Source organism: Scyliorhinus torazame, chromosome 5 (genome assembly GCF_047496885.1).
Source record: "Scyliorhinus torazame isolate Kashiwa2021f chromosome 5, sScyTor2.1, whole genome shotgun sequence".
NCBI lineage: Eukaryota > Metazoa > Chordata > Chondrichthyes > Carcharhiniformes > Scyliorhinidae > Scyliorhinus > Scyliorhinus torazame.
In genome coordinates this window covers 89,877,740-89,896,823 of record NC_092711.1, presented here as the reverse complement: position 1 = coordinate 89,896,823, position 19,084 = coordinate 89,877,740, and the positions used below count along the sequence as shown (strand labels likewise).

General features: G+C 46.0%; 1 protein-coding gene across 2 annotated transcripts in view; it reads left to right on the top strand.

The window, feature by feature from the left end:
- Nucleotides 1-19,084, top strand: part of LOC140418864 (uncharacterized) — a 113,965-nt gene extending 94,881 nt beyond the window's left edge. The window contains exons 1-3 of one of the 2 annotated variants that reach the window (XM_072502501.1): nt 414-9,230; nt 9,555-9,670; nt 12,279-19,084. In XM_072502501.1, the coding sequence (XP_072358602.1) occupies nt 12,387-13,757 (1,371 nt within the window). In that variant the 5' untranslated portion in view covers nt 414-9,230; nt 9,555-9,670; nt 12,279-12,386 and the 3' untranslated portion in view covers nt 13,758-19,084. Of the gene's footprint in view, nt 1-413; nt 9,231-9,554; nt 9,671-12,278 lie in introns of those variants that run through there. The other variant, XM_072502500.1, reaches the window with a different exon arrangement.

Genomic DNA, 19,084 nt, shown 5'->3' with positions numbered 1-19,084 from the left:
TTTTCCTTGTTCCCTTCTTGAACAGGGGGGTTACAACAGCGATTTTCCAATCCTCTGGGACTTTCCCGGACTCCAGTGACTTTTGAAAGCTCATAACTAATGCCTCCACTATTTCTTCAGCTATCTCCTTTAGAACTCTAGGATGTAGTCCATCTGGGCCCGGAGATTTATCAATTTTTAGACCTCTTAGTTTCTCTAGCACTTTCTCCTTTGTGATGGCTACCATATTCAACTCTGCCCCCTGACTCTCCAGAATTGGTGGGATATTACTCATGTCTTCTACTGTGAAGACTGACGCAAAGTACTTATTTAGTTCCTCAGCTATTTCCTTGTCTCCCATCACAAAATTACCAGCGTCATTTTGGAGCGGCCCAATGTCAACTTTTGCCTCCCGTTTGTTTTTAATGTATTTAAATAAACTTTTACTATCATTCCTAATGTTACTGGCTAGCCTACCTTCATATTTGATCCTCTTTCCTTATTTCTCTCTTTGTTATCCTTTGTTTGTTTTTGTAGCCTTCCCAATATTCTGACTTCCCACTACTCTTTGCCACATTATAGGCTTTCTCTTTTGCTTTGATGTATTCCCTAACTTCCTTTGTCAGCCATGGCTGCCTAATCCCCCCTCTGATAACCTTTCTATTGAAGTCCCCCATGATCACTGTGACCTTGCCTTTCTGACATGCACTTTCTATTTCGTGGTGCATTTTGTGCCCCCGGTCCTGACCACTGTTAGGAGGCCTGTACAAAACTCCCATTATGGTTTTTTTGCCTTTGTGGTTCCTCAACTCTACCCACACAGACTCCACATCATCTGACCCTATGTCATTTAGTGCTATTGATTTAATTTAATTCCTAATTAACAAGGCAACCCCGCCCCCTCTGCCCACCTCCCTGTCTTTTCGATCGGTTGTGAATCCCTGGATGTTTAAATGCCAGTCCTGAACCCCCTGCAACCATGTCTCTGTGATGCCTACCACATCATACCTGCCAGTCACAATCTGGGCCACAAGCACATCTACCTTGTTCCGTACACTGCGCGCATTTAAATATAGCACCTTTAATTCTCTATTGACCGTCCCAAGAAGATGCTTGGCGAGATCAGTTCAGTCCATAAGAGGCTCATTCAGGAGTCTGGTAACAGCACGGAAGTAGCTGTTTTTGAATCTGTTGGTGCGTGTTCTCAGACTTTTGTAGCTTCTGCCGATGGAAGAGAGAATAACACAGGTGTGAGGGGTCTTGGAGGGCTCTTCTGTCTTTTTCTGGTTGGCAAGCTGTATCTAGTGGCGTGCCACAGGGTTTGGTCCTCGGCCCCCAACTATTTACAGTCTAAATTAATGATTATGGGATAGATAGAATGTACGATTCATGATCTGGAAGAAGGAAGTGAAGGCACTGTTGCTAATTTTGCAGATGATACAAAGATCTGTAGAGGGACAAGTAGTATTGAGGAAGCAGGGGGGCTGCAGAAGGACTTGGACAAGCTAGGAGAGTGGGCAATGAAGTGGCAAATGAAATACAATGTGGAAAAGTGTGAGGTTATGCACTTTGGAAGGAGGAATTTAGGCATAGACTATTTTCTAAATGGGGAAATGCTTAGGAAATCAGAAGCACAAAGGGACTTGGGAGTCCTTGTTCACAATTCTCTTAAGGTTAATGTACAGGTTCAGTCAGCAGTTAAGAAGGCAAATGCAATGTTAGCATTCATGTCAAGAGAGCTAGAATACAAGACCAGGAATGTGCTTCTGAGGTTGTACCTGGTCAGACCTCATTTGGAGTATTCTGAGCAGTTTTGGGCCCTGTATCTGGGAAGGATGTGCTGGCCTTGGAGAGGGTCCAGAGGAGGTCACAAGAATGATCCCTGGAGTGATGAGCTTGTCGTATGAGGAACGGTTGAGGATTCTGGGTCTGTTGGAGTTTAGAAGGATGAGGGGGGACCTTATTGAAACTTTAAGGATGCTGCGAGGCCTGGGTCGAGTGGACATGGAGAGGATGTTTCCACTTGTAGGAGAAACTAGAAGCAGAGGACACCATCTCAGACTAAAGGGACGATCGTTTAAAACCGAGATGAGGAGGAATTTCTTCAGCCAGAGGGTGGTGAATCTGTGGAACCCTTTGCTGCAGAAGGCAGTGGAGGCCAAATCACTGAGTGTCTTTAAGACAGGGATAGATAGGTTCTTGATTAATAAGGGGATCAGGGGTTATGGGGAGAAGGCAGGAGAATGGGGATGAGAAAATATCAGCCATGATTGATTGGCGGAGCAGACCCGATGGGCCGAGTGGACTAATTCTGCTCCTATGTCTTACAGTCTTTTGGTCTTCCGATAGCCAAATTTACAGCTAACACTGAAATGGGTGGGAAAGCAAGCTGCAATGAGGAAATGAGAAATAGGTGAGTGGGTCAAACTGTGTCAGATGGAATTTAACCTGCATACGTGTGAGGTTATCCATTTTGCTCAGAGGAATAATAAAGCAACTTATTATCTAAATTAAGAGAAAGTTCAAAATGCTTTTGTACAGAGGGATCTGGGTGCCCTTGTGCACGGATCGCAGACAGTCTGCAGGTGCAGCAGGTAATAAGGAAGGCAAATGGAATGTTGGCGTTCATTGGTAATGGAATAGAGTATAAAGTAGGGCAGTGCTGTTGTAACTGTGTAGGGCGTTGGTGAGACCACATTGGGAGTGATGCAGATTTTGTCCCTTGGACAATGGCATAAATGCATTAGAGGCGGTTCAGAGAAGGTTCACTCGATTGATTGTCTTGGAAAGAGAGATTTGAGCAGTTTAGGCCAATACTCACTGGTGTTTAGAAGAATGAGAGGAGATACAATTGAGGTACATTAAATGCTAAAGGGGATTGACGGGGTAGACGTAGAGCGGATGTTTCCCCTTGTTGGACATTCTAGGAGGAGAGACCATCTTTTTAGCCTTGTCCTGCATGTTTTATTTCAAGGGGGCTGGGGTCTACACACAAAGTTGTGTTGCTGCACAAAACTGTACAAGCTTCCAGTGAGGCCACATTTAGAATAATGTGTACAGTCTTGGTCCCCTTATTTCAGGAAAGATATGTTATCATTGGAGGCAGTACAGAAGAGGTTCACGAGGGTGATCCTGGGTTTGGAGGGACTGCCAAATGAGGAAAGAATTTCTTCTCCCAAACTGGTGAATCTTGGAATTATTTAGCCCAGGAAATGTGGAGGCCGAGTCCGTGATCAGTTGCAAGGCTGAGATCGATCTGTTTTTAATCAGTAGGGGAATTGAGGATTACTGAGGGAAGGTAGGAAAGTGGACTTAGTGAGAGTGAGATCAGCCGTGATCTTATTAAATGGTGGAGCAGCTCAAAGGACTGAACGGCTGACTCCTGTTCCTATTTCTTCGGGTCTGTTCTGTTTGTAGGTAAAGATTTCCAGTATCTGTGTGACTAGAGAAGTACTGAGATATATAAAATCCTGGTTAGAAACCATCTGGACTGCTGTGATTTAAAAAAAAAAAAAAGTTTCTTGTGATGTGATGCAGCCGGATAGGATGCTCTCTTTCGCACATCTGTAGAAGATTGTGAGAGTCGATGCGGACATGCCAAATTTCTTTAGCTTCCATAGGAAGTAGAGACGTTGTTGGGCTGTCTTCACTGTTGCATAAATGTAAGTGGACCAGGACAGACTGTTGGTAATGGTGACCCCCCAGGAACTTTAAGCTATCGACCATTCCCACTTCGGAGCCATTGATGTAGACGGGAGCGTGTGTCGTACTACACTTCCTGAAGTCGATGATCAGTTCCTTGGTTTTGCTGGCATTGAGAGAGAGGTTGTTTTCTGTCCACCAAGCAACCAAGTGATCTTTCTCCCTTCTGTAGTTTGACTCGTCGTTGTTTGAGGTACGATCCATCATATTCGTATCATTCGTAACTTATAGATAGAATTGGAGTTAAAGCTTGCCACACAGTCTTGTGTGTGTGTATACGGAGTACAGTAGAGGACTGAGCACACATCTTTGTGTGGCCCCGGTGTTGAGGACTATTGTGGAGGAGATGCTGTTACCTATCCTGACAGATTGCGGTCTGTTGGTGAGGAAGACAAGGATCCAGCTGCACAGGGAAGGGTCAAGTCCAAGATTGCAGAGTTTGGTTATTAGTTTTGTTGGGCTATTGGTGTTGAAGGCGGAGCTGTAGTCTATGAACAACAGTCTGACGTAGGGTGTTGAACGAACACTTCACATTTGTCTTCACCCAAGAGTATGAGGAGGCAGATATGGAATTCAGGCAGAGACTGAAGTTCCTGAGCAAATTAACATTGGGAGTGACAAGGTATTGGAGGTGTTGGCAGGTTTAAAAGTGGACAAATCTGCACGTCTGGATGAGTTGTGCCCTAGACTGTTGTGGGAGGCGCGGGAGGAGATTGCAGGGGCTCTGACCCAAATTTTTAATTCCTCTCTGGCCACGGGGGAATTGCCAGAGGACTGGAGTTCAGCTAATGTGGCCCCACTGTTTAAGAAAGGTTGTAGAGATAAGCCAGGAAACTGCAGGCCAGTGAGTCTTGCGTCAGTGGTAGGGAAACTATGGGAGAGAATCTATCTCCACTTGCAGAGGCAGGATTTGATCAGGAATAGTCAGCATTTGTCAGAAGGAAGTCATGCTGACCAAATTTGATTGCATTTTTTGAGCAGGTGACGAGCTGTGTAGATGAAGGTAGTGCAGTTGATGCTGTTTACATGGACTTCAGCAAATCTTTGACACGATCCCAATGGGAGACTTGGAAGACCATAAGACATAGGAGCAGAATTAGGCCGGGCAGCACGGTAGTGCAGTGAGTAGCACTGCAGCCTCACGGCGCCGAGATCCCAGATTCGATCCCGGCTCTGGGTCACTCTCCGTGTGGAGTTTGCACTTTCTCCCCGTGTTTGCGTGGGTTTCGCCCCCACAACACAAAGATGTGCAAGGTCGGGGGATTAAACACGCTAAATTGCCCCTTAATTGGAAAAAATGAATTGGATACTCTAAATTTATTTTTTAAAAGGAATTAGGCCATTCGGCCCATCGAGTCTGCGCCGCCATTCAATCATGGCTGATATGTTTCTCTTCTTCATTCTCCTGCCTTCTCCTTATTCACCGGATGCCCTTATTAATCAAGAACTATCTATCTCTGTCTTAAAGACACTCTGATTTGGACTGTTGCTCTTTTGAGCCGTAGTTTATTAGCTCTGATTACGTCACCTTTGGTCACGAGTCGCCAGGTATCTTTCTGATACCGCAACGTGGTTCAAGTTATGATTAATAAGTCAGCACACCGCTTAGTAAGATTGAAATCAACGGTCATTTATTATATACAACAAGTAATGTTTATACAATAATCCTACTATCTATATAATAAACCTATCACTACTGGCCAATACTTAACTTTAGGAAGAGCCCACCAGGTCAGGGAAACGAATGGCTTATCCAATCGGATCTGGCCCGCGGGATTCAAAAGGCTGATACAGGTCGATGGCTAGGAGTCTTTATCGGATAGCGATCGCTGGATTCAAACTTACAGTTGCTGGTTGGTGTTCTTGCGAAGGTCTCGAGCAGGCGAAGAAGGGAGAGAGAGAGAGATCTGAACTTGGCCCCTCACTTTATAGGGCCCAGGGGCTTCCCGCCTCTCGGGGCGGCCCTTGACCCTGAGTCCCAAGTGATTGGACTTGTTCCCAATCACTGGGTTCGATACGTCCAATTGCGAGGCGATTCCCCGATCGGGGGGTGGTCGTTCACCTGCCTTTGTTTCGGCCACTGCAGGCACCGACAGGTCTGGCCCGGTATTCAATTGCTAATATGTTGCAATTGTTCCTGGGGATAGCCGATTAAACTGCAGATGTCTGGGTTGATGGGCTGCTAATAGTCCTGAGTATAACTGCAGATGTCTTGGTTGATGGGCTGTTAATAGCCCTGAGTATCGATCTGGGCCGACTTCCCCAGAGCCGAATATGATATTCTGCCTGCAGCTGTCCGTTTGTGTCTTGTTACCTGCTTTTCCCATCAGCCTTTCCGGTTAGCCATTTTAAATCGGGTTTTGGCCAAATTAATCGGGAAGCAGCCATTTTACGTGGCTACAGGTCTCCCCAGCCTTCACAGCAATGAGTTCCACAGATTCACTGTCCTCTGGCTGAAGAAATTCTTCCTCATCTCAGTTTCAAAGGATCTTCCCTTCAGTCTGAAGCTGTGCCCTCTGGTTCTAGTTTTTCCCACTCGTGGAAACATCCTCTCCACGCCCACTCTCTCTCGGCCTCTCAGTATTCTGTAAGTTTCAATAAGATCTCCCTCATCCTTCGAAACTCCCAACGAGTACAGACCCAGAAAAAGAAAGCAAATGCACATGGGATACAGGGTAATTTGATGAGGTGAATTGAAAATTGGCGTAGCTGTGATCCGGGGATGATGACAGACAACTGCTTCAGTGACTGGAAGCCAGTGACCAGTGGCGTACTACAGGGATCTGTGCTGGGCCCCCTATTATTCAGCATTTATACAAACAACATGGATGACTATGTGGGGGGTAGGATCAGTTTTTGTGGATGACACAAAGCTTGGCCTGGTGGTTAACAGTGAGTTTGAGTGTCTTGGGTTACAGGAAGATACAGACAGGATGGTCAAATGGGCAGAAAAGTGGCAGATGGAATTTAACCCTGAAAAGTCTGAGGTGACACACTTTGGAAGGAGTAATTTGTCAAGGAAGCATTCAACTAATGGCATGACACTGGGAAGTTTGACAAATAAAGGGACCTTGGCGTGTTTGTCCATAGATCTCGGAAGGTAGAAGGGCAGGTTAATAGGGTGGTGAAAAAGGCATACGGGACACTTTATCAAATTGAGGCATAGATTACAAAAGCCGGGAGGTCATGTTGGGAGTTGTATTGAACTATTATGAGGCCACAGCTGGAGTACTGTGTGCAGTTCTGGTCGCCACATTATAGGAAGGATGTGATTGCACTGGAGGGGGTGCAGAGGCAATTCACCAGGATGTTGACTGGGATGGAACATTTAGGTTATGAAGAGAGGTTGGATAGGCATGGGTTGTGTTTGTGGGAGCAAAAGGCTGAGGGGCGACTTGATCGAGGTGTACGAGGGGCATGGACAGGGTGGATAGGGAGCAGTCGTTCCCTTAGTTGAAAGATCAGTCACAAGGAGACACCAGTTCAAGGTGAGGGGCAGGAGGTTTAGGGGGGAATTGAGGAAAAATGTTTTTACCCAGAGGGTGGTGACAATCTGGAATGCACTGCCTGGGAGGGTGGTAGAGGCGGGTTGCCTCACATCCTTTAAAAAGTACCTGGATGAAGACTGGCACGTCATAACATTCAAGGCTATGGGCCAAGTGCTGGCAAATGGGATTAGGTAGGTGGGTCAGGCTTTTCATGTGTCGATGCAAACTTGATGGACCGAAGGGCCTCTTCTGCCTGTTGCTGATGATACAAAGTTCGGTGGCATCGTAGACAGCCTAGATGATAGCATAAAATTGTAAGGAGATATTGACAGACGAGGTGAATGGGCAACACTGTAGCAATGTAAACAAGTGTGAGGTTATCTGCTTTGAACCAAAAAAGGATCGAACTGAGTACTTTCTAAATGGAAAGAGGTTAAGTACAGTGGGTGTCCAAAGAGACTTGGGGTTCATAGAATCTATGGTATGGAGACAGGTCCTTCGGCCCAAACTGGTCCATGCCAACCAAAAAGCCCACCTCAGCCAATCCCATTGGCCTGTATTTGGCCCAATATCCCTCTGAACCTTTCCTATCCATGTATCTGTCCAAATGCCTTTTCAATGTTGTCAATGTCACTGCCTCAACCATTTCCTCCGGCAGCTCATTCCACCTACGTACCATCCTCTGTGTAAAACCGTTGCTCCTTAGGTTCCCATTAATTCTTTCCCCTCTGAACATAAACCGATGCCCTCTAGTCCTCGATTCCCCAACCTTGAGAAAAGACTGAGCGTATTCACCCTGTCCACGCCTCTCATGATCTTACACACCTCGATAAGATCACCCCTCAGTCTCCTACGCTCCAAAGAAAAAGGTCCTGGCCTGTCCAATCTCTCCCTGTAACTCAGTCCCTTGAGTCCGGGCAACATCCTTGTAAATCTCTTCTGCACTCTCTCCAGTTTAATAACATCTTTCCTATGGCAAAGCAACCAAAACTGAACACAATACTCCAGGTGCGACCTCACCAACGTCCTGGACAACTGCAACATAACTTCCCAACTTCTATACTCAATGCCCTGACTGATGAAGTTCAGCATGCCACAAGCTCTGCCCTATCTACCTGTGACTCCACCTTTAGAGAACCGTGCACCGGAATTCCAAGGTCGCTCTGGTCCACGATACTCCCTAAGGTCCTACCATTCACTGTGAAAGTCCTACCTTGATTTGACTTTCCGAAATGCAACTCCTCGCACTGATGTGTATTGAGCTCCATTTGCCATTTCTCGGCCCACTTCCTCAGCTGATCAAGATCCAGCTGCAATTTCTGATAACCTTCCTCACTGTCGACAATACCACCTATTTTAGTGTCATCTGCTAACTTACTGATCAAGCCTTGTACATTCTCATCCAAATCGTTGATATAGATAACAATCAGCAATCTCCTAGTTACTAATCTCCTAGTTACTCCCCGACTTAGTTAATTACTCTAATGTCACGTTTCAGTTTTTTTCCCCCAGTCCAGATACCCAACAGGCAAGTTATTTATACTGACTGTTCCGAAGCTCTTCCTCCCCGGATTGGCACCAACCCCGCTCCCTGCAGACAAGGCCATGAATCCCCGAGGTAAGTTATTTATACTTGCCGTTCCTCCCCGGATCCGGGCCAACGCCTCTCCCTGCCGACTAGGCCGTGAATCATCATAGATTATCATAGAATTTACAGTGCAGAAGGAGGCCATTCGGCCCATCGAGTCTGCACCGGCTCTTGGAAAGAGCACCCTACCTAAGGTCAACACCGCCACCCTATCCCCATAACCCAGTAACCCCACCCAACACTAAGGGCAATTTTGGACACTAAGGGCAATTTATCATGGCCAATCCACCTAACCTGCACATCTTTGGACTGTGGGAGGAAACCGGAGCACCCGGAGGAAACCCACGCACACACGGGGAGGATGTGCAGACTCCGCACAGACAGTGAACCAATTCGAAATCGAACCTGGGACCCTGGAGCTGTGAAGCAATTGTTCTATCCACAATGCTACCGTGCTGCCCTGAATCCCTGAGGTAAGTTATTTATATTTACTGTTCCGAAGCTCCTCTCCCCGAGTTCACACCAACTCCACTCCCTGCGTTGGTGAGATTCACACCTGGGTGTCTGGAAAATCGTTAGGTCAGTAACTGTCCTGTAAGGTAATGAGTCATTTTGCTTCCCAATTGGCCGAGGAAGGCAGTGTGTCACAAGGATGGATGTGTTGACCGATTAATGGCTGGAGGATGGGGGCAGGTCATGTGATCAAACCTCCAGGAATACATTTAATCAAAGTTGGCGAGGAGAGAATGTTGTGAATTTCTGTCCTAACTGACAGTGAGGTTTCTGTAAATTTACAGGATACTGGAAGTAGAGGTTTAACAGACGGGAAACGCAAACCAAACGTCACATCGCAATCTGACAGAGTCACTCGGTTCATCAGACCCTGAATATCAGCAGCATCTGGGTGTGGAAGGTAAAAGGTTTGTCTGTTCTGTCTGTGAGGGAAGATTTCAAGTCTCAGTGTAACTGGAAAAGCCCCAAGATTCACAAACCCTGGTTAGACCAAACCTGGAGAACTGTGTTCAGTTCTGGGCAACAAACCCGAGGAAGGATAGAATGGCCTCGGAGGGAGTGTAGCACAGATTTAGCTGAGTGATATCTGAACCCCCCCCGGGGTTAAATTACAAAATTAGATTACACAAAGGATTCAGAGACATGTTGGCACAGAGAATGGCATTCGGCCCATTGAGTCCATGCTAGCTCTCTGGAGCAATCCAGTCAGTGCCATTCTCCTGATCTCTCCCTGTATCCTCGCAGGTTTATTTCCCTCAGATGTCCATCCAATTTCCTTTTGAAATCAAATCATTCATTGTGTTTATTTTCAAACTCTCTCCAAGGCAGCAAGTTTCAGGCCATTGCCGCTCGCTGTGTAAAAACATATCTCATATCACCTCATATCTCCTGTACCTTTGACATACAAACTCAGAACAGGCCACTCGGCCCCTCGAGCCTGCTCCGCATTCAATAAGATTGCGGCTGATCTCATTCTAACGTTAACTCCACATTCCTGCCTACCCCTGATAACCTTTCACCCCCTTGCCCATCATGAATCTATCCAGCTCTGCCTTAAAAATATTCAAGGTCTCTGCTTCCGCTGCCTTTTAAGGACGTGAGTTCCAAAGTCTTACAACCCTCAAGAGAATAAAAAAATCCTCATCTCCATCTGAAATGGGTGACCCCTTATTTTGCAACAGTGATGTTCTCGATTCTCCCACAAGAGGAAACATCCTCTCCACATCCACCCTGTCAAGACCCCTCAGGATCTTGTATTGTTCAATCCAGGTTTTACCCAAAACTTTAAATCTGTGTCCCGACTGCTTGTATGACCAGTGAATGGAAACAGAGTTTCTTTGTCCACCTGATGGAAATCTGGCATAATCCTGTGTCCCTGAATCAAATCTCCCCTCAACCTCCTTTGCTGGAACCATTCTGGTAAATCTCCTCTGCATCTTCTCCAAGAACCTTCACATTCAGATAGAGTTGCAGATAGCGAGGAGGACTGTCAGAAAATACAGCAAAATATAGATAGATTGGAGAGTTGGGAAGAGAAATGGCAGTTGGAGTTCAATCCAGGCAAATGCGAGGTGATGCATTTTGGAAGATCTAATTCAAGAGCGGACTATACGGTCAATGGAAGAGTCCTGGGGAAAATTGATGCACAGAGAGATCTGGGAGTTCAGGTCCATTGTACCCTGAAGGTGGCAATGCAGGTCGATAGAGTGGTCAAGAAGGCATACAACATGCTTGCCTTCATCGGACGCGGTATTGAGTACAAGAGTCAGCAGGTCATGTTACAGTTGTATAGGACTTTGGTTAGGCCACATTTGGAATACTGCGTGCAGTTCTGGTCGCCACATTACCAGAAGGGTGTGGATGTTTTAGAGAGGGTGCAGAGGGGGTTCACCAGGATGTTGTCTGGTATGGAGGATGCTAGCTATGAAGAAAGGTTGAGTAGATTAGGATTGTTTTCGTTGGAAAGATGGAGGTTGAGCGGGGACCTGATTGAGATCTACAAAATTATGAGAGGTATGGACAGGGTGGATAGCAACAAAATTTTTCAAGAGTGTGGGTGTCAATTACAAGGGGTCACGGTTTCAAGGTGAGAGGGGGAAAGTTTCAGGGAGATGTGCGTGGAAAGTTTTTTACGCAGAGGGTGGTGGGTGCCTGGAACGCTTTGCCAGCGGAGGTGGTAGAGGCGGTCACGATAGCATAATTTAAGATGCATCTAGACAGATATATGAACGGGCGGGGAACAGAGAGAAGTAGATCCTTGGAAAGAGACGACAGGTTTAGATAAAGGATCTGGATCGGCGCAGGCTGGGAGGGCCGAAGGGCCTGTTCCTGTGCTGTAATTTTTCTTTGTTCTTCCTGAAGAGTGGTGACCAGAGCTTCAGAAAGATTCATAGAATAGAATTAGAGCCATAGAATTCCTACAGTGCAGAAGGGGGCCATTCGGCCCATCGAGGCTGCACTGATTCTCTGAAAGGGCACCCTGCCTAGGCCCACACCCCTACCCTGTCCCTGTAACGCCATAGCCCCACCTAACCTGCACATCGCTGGACACTAAGGGGCAATTTATCAAGGCCAATCCACCTAATGTTCCCTTTTTTGGACTGTGGGAGGAAACCTGAGCACCGGGTGAGAAAGTGCAAACTCCACACACACAGTCACCAAGGTCGGAATTGAACCTGAGTCCCTGGCACTGTGAGGCAGCAGTGCTAACCACCGTGCCACCAGAAGCATAGTTTCAGTATCAATATTATTGTTTATGAAGCTGATGATTGAATTTGCTTTGCCAACTACTCCCTTGATATGCCTTGTAAATATACAAAATCCCTCTTCACCTCTTTCTCCCACTTCCCGAAGAGGCCAGTTGGGTTTTTACAACAATCCAGCAGTTTTCATGGTCACTTTTTCCCAGTGCCGGCCCCACAAATGACCAGATTCGTTCAGCTCAATTTCACAACCTGCCTTTGTGTTTTTGTGGGTTCTCTCTCACTCCCTATTTTCTGTTTTCACAGGGTGTTCGAAGGGGAGGCTTCAAAGTCCAGATATGCAAACCAAATATCACACCAGGATCTGACAGAGTTTCCAATTTATCATATCCTGAACATCATCGTACTTTGAACATGGAAGGAAAAAGCATCGTTCACAGTGAGGAGAAACCGTACACGTGTTGTGTGTGTGGACGAGGATTCACTCGATCATCAGGCCTCACGAGACACAAATGCAGTCACACTGAGGAGAAACCATGGAAATGTGCGGACTGTGGGAAAGGATTCACTTCCCCATCCCATCTGGAAATTCATCGACGCAGTCACACTGGTGAGAGACCATTCACCTGCTCCAAGTGTGGGAAGGGATTCACTGAGTCATCTAATCTGTCCACACACCAGCGAGTTCACACTGGGGAGAGACCATTCACCTGCTCCAAGTGTGGGAAGGGATTCACTCTGTCATCCGCCCTGCGGAAACACCAGCGGGTTCACACTGGGGAGAGACCATTCACCTGCTCCAAGTGTGGGAAGGGATTCACTCAGTCATCCGTCCTGCTGAGTCACCAGCGAGTTCATACTGATGAGAGACCGTTTCAATGTCCAGACTGCGGGAAGTGCCACAAACGTTCTGGGGATCTGATGAGCCATCAACGTGTTCACACTGACGAGAAACCGTTTCGGTGCTCTCACTGCGGGACTGGGTTCAGACAATCATCTCGCCTCACTGTACATAAGCGAATTCACACTGGGGAGAGGCCATTCGCCTGCTCCCAGTGTGGGAAGGAATTCACTCAGTTATCCACCCTGCAGAAACACCAGCGAGTTCACACTGATGAGAGACCGTTTCAATGTCCAGACTGCGGGAAGTGCTATAAAAGTTCTGGGGAACTGATGTGCCATCAACGTGTTCACACTGACGAGAGACCGTTTAGGTGCTCTCACTGCGGGACTGGGTTCAGACACTCATCTCAGCTCACTGTACATCAGCGAATTCACACTGGAGAGAGGCCATTCACCTGCACCAAGTGTGGGAAGGGATTCACTCAGTCATCTGACTTGCAGAAGCACCAGCGAATTCACACTGGGGAGAGGCCATTCGCCTGCTCCATGTGTGGGAAGGGATTCACTCAGTCATCTGACTTGCAGAAGCACCAGCGAGTTCACACTGGAGAGAGACCGTTCACCTGTTCAGAGTGTGGGAAGGGATTCAAAATGTCTTACAACCTACAGAAGCACCAGCGAGTTCACAGCGAGAGACCGTTCCAATGTCCAGACTGCGGGAGGTGCTATAAAAGTCCTGTGGAACTGATGCGCCATCAACGTGTTCACACTGACGAGAGACCGTTTAGATGCTCTCACTGCGGGACTGGGTTCAGACGATCATCTAACCTCACTGTACATCAGCGAATTCACACTGGGGAGAGACCGTTCACCTGCTCTGAGTGTGGGAAGGGATTCACCATTTCATACCACCTGCAGCAGCACCAACGAGGACACAAGTAACCACAGTGAATGGGTTTTGCTGTTACTCACATTCAGGACTGAACCATGTTCATTTGGATCTCTTTCTGCTGATAACAAACTTCAGCCCATTTACAGGGGCTAATATTCTGGCTAAAAGTCAAATACATTCGATTTGAGTTAAATCCGCAGTGTGTTGAAATTTTTTAATATCTCTGACACAGGTTAGTTCCTTTTGAAGTACTCTCGCTCTCCCCTGTCTCTTCCATCCTCACCTCCATAAAGAAGTGTGAGGAGCTTGTGGAACTTCTTTGTGACTGAGATTGAGTAAATCCGATCAGCTGTCTCTGCTGCTTCCCTCCCTTCCACGAGCCCACCGGACCAAACTGTCTCTAAATGTCATCCTTTCCTGAGCCCTGAACCCACATCTTTCTCTAGTTTCTCTCCCCTCATGCCCTCTCAGAGCCCATCTTGTCCATGAGACCCAGCTCCTGCTCCATCGACCCTATTCCCACTCAGCTACTAATCAGCCAACTACCCTGCATCCACGGATATTGTCAACATTTCTCTCTCTTCAGTCACTGTCCCTCTGTCCTTCAAATCTGCCATCATCACCCCCTCCTCAATAAAACAAACCCTTGACCCTGCCATCCTTACAAATTACTGCCCCATCTTCAACCTCCGTCTCCTCTCCAAACTGTTTGAACATGTTGCCACCTCCCAAATCTTTGACCATCTTTCCCAGAACTCCAATGTTTGAACCCTTCAATCAGGTCTCTGCCCTGCCACAGTGAAATACAAGCGACAAACAGAATCTTACCCGGAGAGAAGACAGACAATCTGGGAGCTTGGATGCAAGGGCGGCACGGTAGCACAGTGCGTAGCACTGTTGTTTCACAGCGCCAGGAACCCGGGTTCGATTCCTGCTTGGGTCACTGTCTGTGCGGAGCCTGCACGTTCTCCCCGTGTCTGTGTGGCTTTCCTCCGGGTGCTCCGGTTTCCTCCCATACTCCAAAGATGTGCAGGTTAGGTGGATTGACTATGCTAAATTGCCCTTCGTGTCCAAAAGGTTAGGTGGGGTTACGGGGATAGGGTGGAGGTGTGGGCTTAAGTAGGATGCTCTTTCCAAGGGCTGGTACAGACTCAATGGGCCGAATGGCCTCCTTCTGCACTGTAAATTCTCTGATTCTATGAGGTGAGATTGTCCTTTCTGAGCTCCAGCCAGGTGATGTTAAACACTCAGGCGGGAAAGACAAAAATCTACAACGTGTTTAAAACAGCTGATTTATTTCACCAATATCTAGAATGTTAAACTCCAGTCCCTTAGAGGTTATTATCATCAGAAACAAACTCCAACTATCAGAGTAAAAACCTCAAAGTTCTGGTACAGATAGAGGCCATTTGGCCCATTGTGTGAGTGCTGGCTGAAGTGGAACTATTCGGCTTAATCCTATTTTGCAGATCTCAGTCGATTGCCCTGTATGTCCCAGTCCTTCAATTGGATATCCAAGACATTTATTTTAAAGTGATCCGGATTTCTGCTTCTAGGACCCTATGAGACAGCGAGTTCTGGACTCCCACCACTGAAATGATGACCTCCGAGAAGCCATAGCTTTGCCAAAAGAAGTATCCATTCTAAATGGTATTGCCATTACTCAAGACAACACTATAGAAGCACAAGGAAACACCCTTGCAGACAGAGTAGCGAAGGAAGCTGCCTCCCAGTGGGATTCTTCAGCAGAACCAAGACACATCTACAAATTGGGAGTGACCGATTTATTGCAAGATCTACTTGAAATGCAACATGACTCGGCACAAGAAGAGAAATGGTCATGGTTAGACTCAGGTATCCAGTTGTATGGTGATGATATTTGGAGACAAGTTCAGACTGATAAACCAGTTGCACCACAGGCACTGATGCCATTTTGCCATTTCTGGCCCAGGACAGATGATGGCTTGATTCCAGAAAAGTTGGTGTGGCAAAGGATTCAAAAAATATGCACAATTGGTATCAAACTGCTGTGTAACCTGTGAAAAGAACAACTTACGACCTATAACATCAATGCCTCAGCTAAAAGCTGCACCTGCAGTTCCATTCCTGAATATACAGGTCGATTACATCACCCTTCCTACATGTCAAAGATACACTGACTTCCTTGTAATAGTGGATAAGTTCTCTAGATGGGTAGAGGCTGCTCCAGCCAGGAGGGCTACAGCCACCCATACATCCAAAGTCCTATGCAAAGGCTATATTCCCAGATGGGGAGTACCAGCTAGATTGACTCAGACAATGGAACCCACTTTACAGTTGCTGTTTGCCAGGAGGTGTGCAGATTACTGAACATCGATTGGAATCTACACTGTCCTGATCATCCAGAATCATCAGGACAAGTGGAACGCATGAACCGGACTTTAAAAGAATGATTGTCCAGATACAACCAAGAAGGCATGAATTGGATTCAAGCCCTGCCACTAGGTTTGTGCAGTATCAGAGCAACCCCAAATTAAGCCCATTTAAGGTCATCACTGGTAGACCCATGTCCCTGGCAGGAACTATTGACTTAAGAAAGACAGACTGTCATGTGATGAGTGATGCTTTACTTAGTTATTGTCAAAACTTAACAAATGCTTTCAGGCCTCGATGGCGTGGGGCGATCCTCCTGATGGGGCCACGACTTGGTGCCCGTCGAATCCGCTTACATAAAACAAATTCAGCACAAACCATTAGGAGCCAAGTGGGAAGGCCCCTACCAGATATTACTCTCAACCCAGTCAGCCGTGAAACTCCAAAGAAAGAAATCAAGGATTCACGCGTCATATGTGAAGCGCGCTTACCAAAATCAGAATCTGTAAAAATGTTTGCCATAATATAAATTTTCAGTTATGTGTTTGGCCCAGCAGGCCTTACCCAGGAGTTCAATGTTAACACGTTCCTTTACATGTCCTATACCTATGCCAGAGACTTTAACGTCTCTAATTGCTGGGTGTGTTCTTCTATCCCTACCAATTCCCAAACAGCTATCCCACTGCAGCCTGTTCCTTTTACTTTATCCCAAATGGAACAATGGTACATTTTCCAAAATCCCGACTCTTCCCTTCCCCAAAGTGGAGACACCAGAACCAAAGAAATGATAAACGATGAGGTTAAGAGATGGCGATCTGCAGGCCGCCCAGTAAATACTTTCAAGGGATGGTATCAACATGTCTCTGATCGGAAACAGAAACCAGCCCAAGTAACCTTCCCAACTGGTCATAATCATACTGGGACCATTTGTTTAATCGGCTATAATCATAGAGCATGGAATGTGGGATACAGTAAATGTGAATATTATTGGATGTGAGTGCCAGTACAGAGTGCACTCATGACACAAGGTAGTGGTCTCTGGACATGAAGGGAATCCCATCGACTTTAAAGGGATATCTAATAATCACACCGATGGGACAAATTGTACAGAATATTGATACCCACAAGTGGTTGCCCAATATTCTACCTACAATGGCACCTATTACAGTAATACTGAATACCCTTGGCTCCCGGTGAGCTGCAGAGGAGCGTGCTATTTATGATTCATTGTCCCCTTCATCCGCCATTCGTTTCCCTTTCCCTAGCCGATGCTATAAACGCAGACTCAAAACATGGACCTTTCATCCCACAGTTTGAGAAATATCAACTGACCACTATCATCACGAGGTCTAAACGCGAGATCACAGGGGCTGAGAAATTCTTTTCTGCTCTCATCCCTGCCTATGGCATCATCGTATTGACTAGAGAATACATTAAATTGGCCGCAGCCTTTGAGGAAATAGCCAATGACACTGCCCGAGCCCTCAGTAGCATTTCAGCCGAGATGCTAGCCAATCGAACTGTGGCTTTACAGAATCGGATGGCACTTGACTATGTGCTAGCCGAGAAAGGTGGCACCTGTGCCCTGATTGGTGCAGAGTGTTGCACCTACATCCCAGATAATTCGGAAGAAATCAACAGCTTGTCAGCACATATTCCAGAAGAAGCTGAGAAACTTTACCAACTCTCTGACACCCCTCTTTGGGGATGGCTCTCTGGATGGGTGGGTAGCACAGGAATTTCCATAATTCAGGGCTTCTCTAATTTTTCATTTTTGGGTTTGTCATTTAGGTAGTGATCTTGCCGATCAGATGCATTGCCCAATGTATGGCTACCCATAATGCCCCAACAATCAAAGTGGTTCATAGTTGTCCAACTGCACCACCAGCCCATGACATTGAACCAGGCTCCTACTATTGAACTGTCATTACTGCATTATTACCCAATTATTACTGCAATCATATAATTAACTTCCATTATTACTGAATTGTTATTGTACTATATAATCACTTTTTTGCATAAAATACGTCCAGAATGCTTGTAACGCTTGCAAAGCTTTGCCCGTTCCAGTGTTGATGGCTGTTCTCAAACAAGTGAACCATTAAAGAAAACGCAAATGAGTTCCTCCCTGCACTTAATTCTATCCTATCACATTTCTTCCCTAACTTCTATTCGTTATTTTGATTCATCTTATTAATCTTTAGAAGAATCAAAAGGGGGGACTGATAGAAATGGGCTTTCTAGTTACCTATAGATGATAACGGTAAAATAGTTAAATGAGAACTCAGTAAGCATATGAAGCATTATTTGAGTGCAACAATAGCTGGATACCCATTAAGGGTTAATCCAGATCATACACTTTAGTTTTCGTTCATTAAACCTAGATTTTAACATTTGCAAATTGCTTGAGACAAGCAAGGTCAGTGACGCCAACTAGCTAAAAGACCCCATTGTATGCTGCTGCTTTTCCAGCACGGACAGTCTCGTTTCCATGGTAATAGACAGTCTAAGGTCATAATGCCCTGAAGGCTGTTTTTTTTCTAATTAATGTTGAGATGCAGGTGTCAATAATTTGGAAAATTGGCAAGCGATGGAATGGGAGAATTCCGCCAACATACTCAAATACATATATCTCTTAAATTGATGGATAGACACTTTGGTCAAATTGATGAATTATAAATTAGTTAAAGCCAATCAGCAATAAAAAGAAGGCCAGACATTGAGATAACAATTCTCTTAAGAATCACTTACCGGAATGGAAAAGTGCTTCTGTTGCTCTGTTCGGTTTCTCTTCTTGCTCACTCCATCTATTTATGAAACCTTTGCTGCTCGCTTTGCTAATCAAAATTACCCAGTTATTTTATCTGGTGTATTATGATTTAAATGAAAACTCAACTTCTGTATTCGCTAAAGACAATTAATCTGACTAGCTCACTGCAGGGCTAGTTGTTGATTTTTTCTAAATTTTGTATTAAAAACAAGTGGCACAGCTGACAAATAAAGTTCAACTGGACTTTGCCAAAAA